The 12,154-nt window shown below is 43.2% G+C and overlaps 1 protein-coding gene across 1 annotated transcript in view; it reads left to right on the top strand.

The window, feature by feature from the left end:
• The window catches only part of LOC117503844 (CUB and sushi domain-containing protein 1-like), a 2,069,078-nt gene that overhangs the window by 1,010,311 nt on the left and 1,046,613 nt on the right, over positions 1 to 12,154 (top strand). The window contains exon 6 of the mRNA XM_034163109.1: positions 2,556 to 2,668. Coding sequence (XP_034019000.1) covers positions 2,556 to 2,668 — 113 coding nt within the window. The remainder of the gene's footprint in view (positions 1 to 2,555; positions 2,669 to 12,154) is intronic.

The raw sequence follows: 12,154 nt of genomic DNA on the forward strand, positions 1-12,154 counted from the left end.
ATAGTCCAACACCTCCAGGGAGGCACATGTACATATGCTATTGCCAGAATGTTTTCTGTCTCCCAGCACAGTTTCAAGAGCATGTAAGAGATTTCAGAAGACAGGCAGTTACTCTTGGAGAGCTGAAGAGGGCCATTGAATGTGCTTAACTAATCAGCAGGACTGGTATCTGCTTGTTTGTGCCATGAGGAACAGGATGAGCACTGCCAGAGCCCTACAAAATGACCTCCAGCAGCCCACTGGTGTGAATGTCTTTGACCAAACAGTGGGCTCTGCGTTCACTTTCTGGCACCATGGAGCTTGATTGGCATTTGCTATAGAGCACCAGAATTGGCAGGTCTACCACCGGCTCCCTGTGTTTTTCACAGATGAGAGCAGGTTCAACCTGAGCATGCAACAGATGTGAATGGGTCTAGAAATGTCATGGAGAATGTTATGCTGCCTGCAACATCATTCAGCATGACTGGTTTCGTGGTGGGTCAGTGATGGTCTGGGGAGGCATATCCCTGAAAGGACACACAGAGACAACAACACTCTAACTACTTTTAGGTGTCGGGATGAAATCCTTGGACTCATGGTTAGTCTCTATGCTGTTGTAGAGGGCCCTGGGTTCCTCCTGGTGCATGACAATGCCCTGCTTCATGTGTTGAGAGTATGCAGGCAGTTCCTGAAGGACAAAGAAATTGATACCATTGCCTGGCCTCCATGCTCTCCTGGCCTAAATCCAATAGAACGCCTCTGGGACATTATGTTTCGGTCCATTTGACATTGCCACATTGCACTCCAGACTGTCCAAGAGCTAAGTGATGCCCTGGTCCAGATCTAGAAGGAGATCCCTCAGGACACCATATATCATCACATTAGGAGCATGCCCCAATGTTGTCTGGCATGCTTACAAGCACATGGGGGCTATACAGACTACTGAGTACCATTTTCAGTTGCTGCAATGAAATTTTGGCAAAATGTTCAACCCCGCTACATCATTTTTTCACTTTGATGTTCTGGGTGTCTTTGAACTCAGTAGGTTGAAAATTTTAATTTCCATCAAACGATGTGGCATCCCTTCATTCCTAACACATTACCCAGTCCATATCAGGAAAGATATCCAGCATGATTTTGTCCGATTGAGATCTGATGTGTTTTCAAAGTGTTCCTTTTTTTAACTATATATATATATATATATATATATATATATATATATATATATATATATATATACTGCTAATTTGTTGTACTCGGCCAGTGGCAGTAATTAAATGTGTCATGCATTAAAATTTTCCACAAAATTTGATTATATTTACTTTGGGTTAAACCTAGTTGTCATAAAGCATCAATATTTCTGTGATATATCACAAAATTACAGTTGATTGTGTTTTTGGTAGAGTATCGATTTTGGTGACTTTTCATGTCAAATGTTCTGACTTTGCTCAATGAAATTTTGCAGATGACATGAAGGAGGAAGCACCTGAACAAGGTTTAAAGTTCATGCTGTATTCATGGACACTACTGTAACTCATATTGTGACATTATGTACATGTGATATAGGGCACAGAGGTACAGATAAGCACACAAACATACACATACCAACACAAAGTTGATGACAGACCTGTAATAATGACACTCACTATCAAAAAAAGAGAAAAATGATACCCTGTCACAAAATTAAATCTAACTTTTAGATAAAGTTTAGCTAATTCCTTCATCTTTAGAATGGCATGTTGCCCAATGTGTTACCCAAATTAAAGGCGAAACAATTTTTTTCACACTAATACATATACTGGGCCCTATTTTTAATGGACCTTTCTTATAGTGTCCACCTGCCACTAAATACCATACTGCTGTAGGTTCACCCTCTGCAATAATGTAAAAAAAAAAAAAAAAAAAAAGATAAAACATAAAAAAAGACAGCACATGGAAGTCTTTGGCCCAAATTTGATGTTTTCTTTTATGAAAGTCCTTCTCTGTTTCATTCCACTGTGAAGCTGTCAATAGTGGTGTAACAGGCAAAATTTCAACTCTGCTATTTCTTCAGTCAGGGCCAGAGATGGCTGTCACTTCTTCAGAATTGCGTGTCTTGTTGACTTTCTTCACTGTTTTTTCCTTGCACAGTCATTCAGGTTTTGAAAAATAGTGAATGTAACACTTTTTCAAAACCTTCTTGAATATAAGTTGAAAGTCTTCACCACAACCACAATTTATAGTTTCAACGCCATTGTGGTTAAGAAGCAAAATTTTAAAAATTGTGCAACTTTTCATACATAGATGGACATAATGTCAGTGTTGAGTTACAGGTTTTTGCAGAGTGTCCTATATTCTCTCAGGAAGAGCTGTGGTACATATTTATTTGAGAAGACAGAAAGATGAGATTCATTCCATCAAATATTTGTTTTTACATCTGCCCTGTTTCTGTTATAATCTGTAAATGTTCAGGAATAACATATTAGTTCAAAACAACTGAATCAAGTAAGGCTGTCCAGTCTAAATAAACATGTGCAAATGTGTATGTCATATGTGTTCATATGTTTGGTTCATTATTTTTTTGGGTTTCGTTTCAGGCTAACTGGTACAACATTACCTTCTCCAGTGATATCGAACAAGAACTGGCTTCGTCTACATTTTACCTCAGATAGCAACCATCGCAGAAAGGGATTCAGTGCTCAGTATCAAGGTTAGTTACAAACACTACCCTGCACTTGATTTGAAACATATCATATGGAACAAAGACACAAATCAAAATCTACGCACATCTGAATACAATAAATATGAGAGTACTACGAAGCATCAGTGTGTCTGCAGTGCATTACTGGTATTTAGTGTGTGATGCTTCAGTTCAACAGTTTGATCCAACACAACTGGTGATGCATCATAGCACCTGGAGTGTGATATTGTATCATGGAATTTCACTTTTTTCCTCACAATGTTATTCAGTTACATTTGTTGCTACAAAAAATATACATCTTCATATATATATATATAAAAGACTGTCTGATTAAGCATTGCACTGCCATTGTGCATCACTGCCTTGAAGATACAGTACTACAGAAACACCCAGGGTCCTGGTTGGCAGCCATTCAGGCAGACTACTGATCTATTGCCACCACAACAATAAAGCCATCTATGTGCTGCAGACAAGCGATACAGGGGCAAACATTTGACCTTTGTCCAGTTGTAGTGGTCCTCAGTCCGGAATCACCTGTATGCTTTATCAGCTCTGTGAAATGCAACCCAGGCTCTCAATTTGCCAGTCAATTTATTTTTCTACCCTAACCCATTATCATGAACTTTAGATAGTGACCAAAACAAGAGGGTCACAGATATGAGGTTTCTCTGAACAGTATCAGGGTTTTGAACAAAGGATCATCTAGTCACAAACTCACTGCTTTAAATACTTGACCATCACCTCCCCATCTCTTTTGGTGCATTCATCATCCTGACAGTTTCACAGCATGACCATACATCCTTGTCCAGTAACCTCATGGTCTGTAGGAGCTCTTCCCCATGTCCTTTGACCTCATCTTCAATTCAGTTCATTTAATTTATATAGCGCCAAATCAAAACAAAGCTACCTCAAGGTGCTTCACAAGGGTAAAGTCTAACCTTACCAAATCCTAGAGCAAGCACACATGTGACGGTGGTAAGGAAAAACTCCGTCTGACGATTTTGAGGAAGAAACCTCAAGCAGACCAGACTCCGAGGGATGGTACACTGCTTAGGCCATTCTAACAGTTACAAGGTTTTTACAAAGCTGAAGAAACAGGAAACAGAAAACCAGAGTAACATGAAAAACAAAGTGCATTATTGAGATTACCATGCAAGCAATTGTGCCAAAGCCAGGGGGTCATCCAGCACCCTGAAGTGAAGTGCCAGTGTCCATCCACCACATAATCAGTGGGCCTATCTTCCTTGTAGAATATATTACAAAAGCATACTGCTGTGCGCTGCATTAGCTTCAGCCATGGCATCTCGTGGTCTGTCCAGTGCTCTGTGCTGTGCAGGTGTCAGCCTTGTGCAATGTCATCAGTGCCTTGGTCAGAGAGAAAAAGAGCAGATTCAGCTGGCTGGAAACAGTGCACCTAATGTATGAGTTTGCCAGCAGTAAATCGACAGGGAAGTGGAGAGAATACAAAGGTAATACAAATACAAATACAAATACAAAGAACCAGCCGCTAACCCTAAGCTTCATTAACAGAGCCAGAATTTTGATGAAGTGAGGTGGAGACCTATTCTGTTGCTAATAAGATGAGTTAAAGGGATAAGAAGCATAGTACCATACTATGCCAGTATGCTAGCCATACGAAAGGGAGAATAGATGTGTCGTAAGTCTGGACTTGAATGTTTCTACAGAATCTGACTGTTTTATCTCTATCGGGAAATCATTCCACAAAACAGGTGCTTCATAAGAGAAGGCTCTGTGACCCACAGACCTTTTGTTCATCCTAGGGTCACAAGGTAGTCCTGCGCCCTGATAATACAGAGCACAGGCTGGTACATAGGGTTTAAGTAGGTCAGCTAAGGAGGGAAGTGCTAGTCTGTGAATAATTTTATAGGCTAGAAACAGAACCTTAAAATCTGACCTCACTGGGACAGGAAGCCAGTGAAGAGATGCCAAAATGGGTATAATGTGGTTAAACTTTCTGCTTCCTGTCAAAACTCTGGCAGCTGCATTTTGAACCAATTGGAGACCCCTAATACTGGACTGCAGTAAACCAGAAAAAAGAACATTGCAGTAGTCCAGTCTATAAGAGACAAATGCATGGATCAGAGTCTCTGCATCAGCCATAGCCAGGATGGGAAAAATCTTTGCTGTGTTTCACAGGTAGAAGAAAGCAGTCCTCCTAATATATCTAATGTGGAGGTCAAAGGACAACCTGGGATCAAAAATCACTCCAAGGTTCCTCACTTTGTCAGTGTGATGTATGATACAGCCGAGGTTAAGTGTTAGCTGGTCAAACTGATGCCAGTGTCTCACTGGACCAAGAACCATCATTTTGGTCTTCTCCAACTTTAAAAGTAAGAAATTGCTGGACATCCAGCTTTTCACTGATGCAAGCCAATCCTCTAAGATAGACCCCTGTGGAACCCCATAATTCATACAATTAAATTAGAGGTAGTGTTGCTGTACAGGACACAGTGAGAGCAACTGGTAAGGTAAGATGACATACAGGTGGTTGTCCGTGAATAAGTGTTTGCCACCATATAGAACAGGAACTTTGAATTATGCTTGTTTTTATTAATCAAATCAGAGTAGTAGGCCTGTCTTGTTGCCTTTAGTGCATGCTTAAACTCTATAAAAGCATCATGCCACACAAGGTGGAATACTTCTAGTTTTGAACAATGCCATTTTCATTCTAGACCTCTAGACCTATGGATGAGGCCACATAAGTAATCATTAAACCAAGGTGAGTGTGTTTTGTGAGGTATGGTTTTAATGTAGGTGGACCAATCATGTCGAGTGTGGTTGTGAGCACTGAGTGTAAGCTGTCCACAAGATGATCTACTTTTCTGAAAGTGATGCTAAGATGTCAGGCAGTCTGTCTTCAAGTTCAGTTGTAGTTGAGGAGTTGATGTGTTGCCATGAGGATTAATAAGTTTCTCATTCCACTGAACAAGGCAACGAGACTATAAACATAATAAGTGAGTGATCTAAGACAACTGACACAAGAGCCACAATGTCAATATTTGTCACTGAATTCATCTCATAATTCAGAATTTGGGCCTGGGGGCCTCTATACGGTGCTTGGATATACGTAGTATCCTGGGCAGAGGAGAGAGTCAAATGTTCAAACAAAATATGTTTTAGTCCCCCAAAAGCCACTCAGCTAAACTCAGATTTATGAATTATAGCAACACATCCACCTTGCTATGTATCACGAGGGATGTGAGTAAATGTATATGCTGGTGGGCATGCTTGATTTAAGTGCAAGACAGCAGTCAGTTTAAGCCAGGTTTCACATAAACCAATCATATCAAGGTGGTGCTCCATAATTAGATCATTTATCAGCAGTGATGTTGAGGACAGTCACCTTATATTAATGAGACCCAAACTAAGGACCTCATTGGAGTTGGCACTTAGAATATTGGGATTTTGAGGTGATTCCAGAGTAATATATATAATATATCTAAAATTAGGTATGGGTTTATGACATTCCATACAGGTTGATGGTAGCAGACATTGAATATTTGATGTTGCAGGAACAGCCAGTGGGGCACCCTCAATTTGACTGTTTTCCAATGAAGTAATGGCAGCTACTTTTACTAAACATGTACCCCCACGCTCTTTCTGGGTATGTCTGCGGAAACTGGACACAGTCTCAACTTGAAAAATTTCCCTTATTAGCACATAAAATACACTGTCACCATAGTGGATTTTATCCACTAGTTTACCCGCTAGGCTAATGGATTCCACTTCCACATTCATCATAGGCTCTGCAGGTTCTCTAATCACCTGCTCCATGATCTGCTGTAGAGTCCTAACATTACCCTCCCTGTAGAACTCTATCTATGTTCGGACATAATCTGGTGACACCTTCCCCAGTAGGGTGAAGGCCGTCCATTATCACCAAGCCACGACAACCCCAGAAAGGCAGCCAGTTATCAGTAAAACTAAAGCCTTGCTGTCTACAAAACTGCGTCAGCCACCTATTCAACAACATCAGCCTGCTAAATGCTTCATCAATCCCCCAAGAGAGGAGGGGACCAGAGACTATTAATTGATGCCAGCACAGCTTCATCTATGCCAGCACAGCTTCATCACTTCATTAAGCAGTTACGGGAGGAATATATATTTTGGCAGTGGTAGGTCCATGACCATGCGGGACCTATATGGGATTTAGGCGCTCCCGCCATCACGAGCCTCCCAGCTGACTGGGATATAGCAGTGGGTAGATGGGACTCATTAGCCCTGTTAAGGCAGTCCACCTAGAGGAAGGGAACCCTGATGTTAAACCCCCACCCTGGGTGACTGCCCCCATGCCTCCAAGGAAGGTTTTTTAGCCAGAGGCTAGGAGAAGGTCACTCTGATGTAAAACCTACAGCCTGGTGGTCACCACAGCCGTCTCAGCTTGTCTGTGCCACTGTGGAGTGCCACCTTGCCTAAAGAGTGGAATTGGTGTGCGCAAGCTGATCCCCACTCTAAGCAACTAGCGCAGGCGGGAAGGAAAGTCCTGCAGCGATGGGAAGAGGCGAAAACAGCAAGTGCATGATGGCACTGGGAGCTGCAGCCTCGATCCTGCATGCAGGCGGCTCAGGAGCTATGGTCGTTTGGTTGCTGACTTGAGACAACAGCATCATCCGGCAGGGCCCTGGGTGACCAAGCAGCCCTGTTTAGGGATAGCCCTGCTTGCTCCACATGGAGACAGACCTAGAAAAGGTGGTCTAAACATGGCTTGTCTCACTGGACCCGGTTGGCTCACCACTGCCAATGGGCATCACTACACGCGGTGCGAAAAGGAAAACAAAGAACCTGAAAATTGCGTGCTGGAATGTACGCACAATGATGGACTCAGACAATAGCGATCGTCCCCGAAGACGCTCAGCCTTAGTCATCAAAGAGCTAGCAAGGCTTGACATAGACATTGTTGCACTCAGCGAGGTGCGCTTTGCAGACCAAGGGTCACTCACCGAGGAAGGCACAAGCTACACACTGTTCTGGTCAGGAAAGGCTAAAGAAGATCGTCGACTCTCAGGGGTCGGGTTCATGATCAAGAGCGCCATAGCATATAGGTTACACAGTTTGCCAGTTGGACATTCTGACCGACTCATGTCACTCTGGCTCCCCATCAACAACAAGGATTTTGCCACTATTGTTAGTGTATATGCCCCAACCATGCAGGCCGACATCGGAATTAAGGAGGCTTTCTACAGCGATCTGCACAACCTTCTACAGCACGTCGACACCCAGGACAAGCTCCTCATCATGGGAGACTTTAACGCCAGAGTGGGTCACGACTCTGATGTATGGAAGGACGTCCTAGGGAAACATGGCATAGGCAACTGTAACGACAATGGCTGCCTGTTGCTGGAGTTCTGCTCTGCACATGATTTGACGATCACCAACAGCCTGTTCCAACAGAAAGAGAGATTCAAAGCAACCTGGAAACACCTACGCTCCAAACACTGGCACCTTCTTGACTACGTCCTGATGCGACAGCGTGATAGAAGAGATGTACTACATACCAGGGTGTTGCCTAGCGCGGATTGCTATACGGATCATCGCTTGGTCCGTTCCAAGATTGCTTTCACTTTCAAGCCCCCTCCAAAGAAGAAAGACCCACAGTTTAAGAAGCTAGAAGTCCACAAGCTGCAAGACTTAGACACAAAAATGGAGTTCCAGGCCAAACCAGAGGAGAGACTGGATGGAGAAGAAGGCCTGCCTGATGACCCTGAACAACAGTGGATGAGATTAAAGACCATCCTTCAGGAGACGGCAGCAGAAGTAGTGGGCTTCTCAGCCAGAAAAAATAAAGACTGGTTTGATGAGTCTGACGCACAGATCCAGGAATTACTAGAAAAGAAACGTGCATGCCACAAGACTCTTTTAGCTAAACCTGATGACCACTCTGCTAAGACAGCTTACAGAAATGCCTGCTCCACACTGCAAAGCAAGCTCCGCATATTGCAGAACGACTGGTGGCTAGCTTTTGCGGAGAAGACACAACAACATGCCGATGTTGGAGACATGCGCTCCTTTTATGAAGCCCTTAAGACCATCCACGGGCCAGCACATCAAGTGCAAGCACCCCTGCGCTCCTCAGACGGTTCCACCTTTCTGACGGACAAGGAAACCATTATGCAGCGTTGGTCAGAATACTTTGAAAACCTCTTCAGCGACAAGCGCACTGTGCAAGAGTCATCAATTGAGAAGATTCCCCAGGTGGAGGTGAAATGGGAACTTGATGACCCCCCAACACTTGAAGAGATCCAAAAGGCCACCACGCAGCTGAATCCAGGGAAGTCTCCTGGCATAGATGGCATCCCAGCAGAGGTGTACCAAAATGGAGGTGACGCAGTCCTTGACAAGCTTCAGACTCTCTTCTCCAGTTGCTGGGAAAAGGGAATGGTTCCACATGACCTTCGGGATGCGGTCATTGTCCCCCTGTACAAGAACAAGGGCGACAAGTCTGACTGTTCTAATTACCGGGGCATCACTCTCCTCTCAATAGCAGGCAAGATTCTGGCTCGAGTGCTGCTCAACAGGCTTACCCCTACCATAGTGCATGAAAATACTCCCGAGAGTCAGTGCGGATTTTGGGCCAACAGGGGAACCACCGACATGATCTTCATCCTGAGACAGATCCAGGAGAAGTGCAGAGAACAGAACATGGCCCTTTATGCAGCCTTCATAGACCTAACCAAGGCTTTTGACACGGTCAGTCGTGAGGGTTTGTGGAAGATTCTTCCACGCCTTGGCTGCCCTCCAAAGCTCCTCACCATTCTTCCCCAGCTGCATGAAGACCAGATGGGACAAGTAAAGCACAACGGGACTCTGTCCAGCAGCTTCCCCATCTTAAATGGTGTCAAACAAGGTTGTATCCTCGCGCCCACTCTGTTCTCCATCTTCTTCAGCATGATGCTTCGTGAGGCCAAAGAAGACTTGACAGACGGCATTTATATCTGCTTCAGAACTGACAGAAGTCTGTTTAACTTGCGGCGCCTTCTGTCCTATACTAAGATCACAGAACAGCTAATCATGGAGCTGCTCATCGCAAATGATTGCGCCCTCATTGCCCATACAGAGCAAGCCTTGCAGCACATCGTCAACTGTTTTGCTGAAGCAGCAAGATCCTTCGGCCTCACCATCAGCCTGAGAAAGACAGAAGTGCTATATCAACCAGTCCTCCATACAGCATATACCCCACCCCAAATCAACATCGAAGGTACCAGCCTGAATGCAGTAGAGCACTTCACGTATCTCGGTAGTGTTATCTCAAACGACGCATCTGTCGCCAAGGACCTAGACAGTCACCTTGCCAAGGCCAGCAGTTCTTTTGGTCGCCTCTCCAAGAAAGTCTGGCAGAATCATGCACTGCGTCTTTCCACAAAAGTGCAGGTCTACAGAGCCATTGTGGTCCCTACTCTCCTGTATGGAGCTGAAACCTGGATTCTGTATCGCCAGCAGATCAGATTACTGGAATGCTTTCATCAGCATTGTCTCCGAAACATCCTCAGGATCAAGTGGCAAGACTACGTCTCAAATGAGGACATCCTTAACAGAGCCAAATTGCCCAGCATGGAGTCTATTATACTCAAACAACAGCTTTGTTGGGCAGGTCACGTAGCCAGGATGGATGATACACGCTTGCCGAAATTAATTCTCTTTGGAGAGCTCAAGGAAGGGAGACAAAACCAAGGGGCCCCCAAAAAGCGCTACAAGGACCAGCTGAAGACGCAGCTCTCCCTTGCAGGCATTCAGCATCAGTCATGGCAGCATCTAGCTACAGATAGACTTAGCTGGCGTTCCAGCATCAAATCCGCCAGTCTGAAGTTCGAGGCAGAAAGAAGTGAGGCCTCACGCCAGAAGCGCCAAAGGCAGAAAGAGCGGGCAGCAGCACAAGCCCAGCCTACTCAAGTGTTCATTTGCCTCAAGTGTAACAGGTCTTGTGCATCCTGCATCGGACGTTTTAGCCACCAGAGGGCTTGTAGAAAATAAACTTTAAAAAAAAAAAAAGGCCTTCCCACTATCCTCGCAAGTGAGGAAACTGCCATATATATATATATATATATATATATATAGTACAGATGTGACATAACTTCAAATTTCCTGTGTACTTCCCAAATGGTGCTCTGCATGGTTTTGGAGTTTTGCAACCATGCCCAGTTGTTTTAACAATAACAATATGATTACTAGTTTTATAGATTTGTGAAAAATAATTACAATGATCTGGCATATTTTGCATTCATCCAAGTGTATTTTTTTGTTCATATAATTAGAGATTGAAGTCTAAAACTCCTTGAGTGGATTTATCACATTCTACTTGGTAGGTTGTACACTTTAAATAGCATATTATGGTGCAAGATTGTTTCCACGTGGCCTCTCAAAGTTAATTGTCTCCTTTCAACACAGAGCACACTTAACATGACCTGTCTGTCTCTCTGATATTCTCTCTTCCTGTCAGTTTCTCTCTTCTTTTTCATTATCCATCTCTCATGTCACTGATTTAGCCATCATATCCATCTCTTCTGGATTTTGGTTTGTATGAGAGAGATCCGGACAGACAGAGATATGATTTGGATGGCAAGTTTATATCTCAATGGAGTGTATTACAGGTGTAGCACATATTTTCCTGTTATCCTTTGCTGTTATCCTTAGGATTAAACACATAGGTTCAGTTTTAATGCTGCTCTTCTCCTTTTCTGTCCATTTTTTCCTCTCCTAACATACAGTGGGGAAAATAAGTATAAATAAGTATTTGTCAGTTTTGCAGTTTTTCCCACCTACAAAGAATGGAGAGGTCTGTAATTTTTATCGTAGGTACACTTCAACTGTGAGAGACAGAATCTAAAAAAAAAAAATCAGGAAATCACATTGTATGATTTTTAAATAATTACTTTGCATTTTATTGCATGAAATAAGTATTTGATCCCCGAGAAAAACAGCTTAACAATTGGTACAGAAACATTTGTCTGCCATTACAGAGGTCAGATGTTTCCTGTAGTTCTTGACCTAGTTTTCACACACTGCAGCAGGGATTTTGGTCCACTCCTCCCTACAGAATCCCAGACTGAGGGAGATTGACAGTCATCTTGTATTTCTTCCACTTTGTAATAAATAATCATCACAGTTGTCTTCTACCAAGCTGCGTACCTGTTGTCCTGTAGTCCATCCCAGCCTTGTGCAGGTCTACAGTTTTGTCTCTGGTGTCCTTAGACAGCCTTTGGTCTTGGCTATGGTGGACAGGTTGGAGTGTGATTGATTGAGTTTGTCAACAGGTGTCTTTTATACAGGTAACAAGTTCAAACAGGTGCAATTAATACAGGTAAAGAGTACAGAATAAGAGGGCTTCTTAAATAAAAATTAACAGGTCTGTGAGAGCCAGAATTCTTGGTGGTTGGTAGGGGATAAAATACTTATTTCATGAAATAAAATGCAAATTAATTACTTAAAAATCATACAATGTGATTTTCTGGATTTTTTTTTTTTTTTTTTTTTTTTTTT

The sequence above is a fragment of the Thalassophryne amazonica genome, chromosome 2 (assembly GCF_902500255.1).
Source record: "Thalassophryne amazonica chromosome 2, fThaAma1.1, whole genome shotgun sequence".
NCBI classification, from domain to species: Eukaryota; Metazoa; Chordata; class Actinopteri; order Batrachoidiformes; family Batrachoididae; genus Thalassophryne; species Thalassophryne amazonica.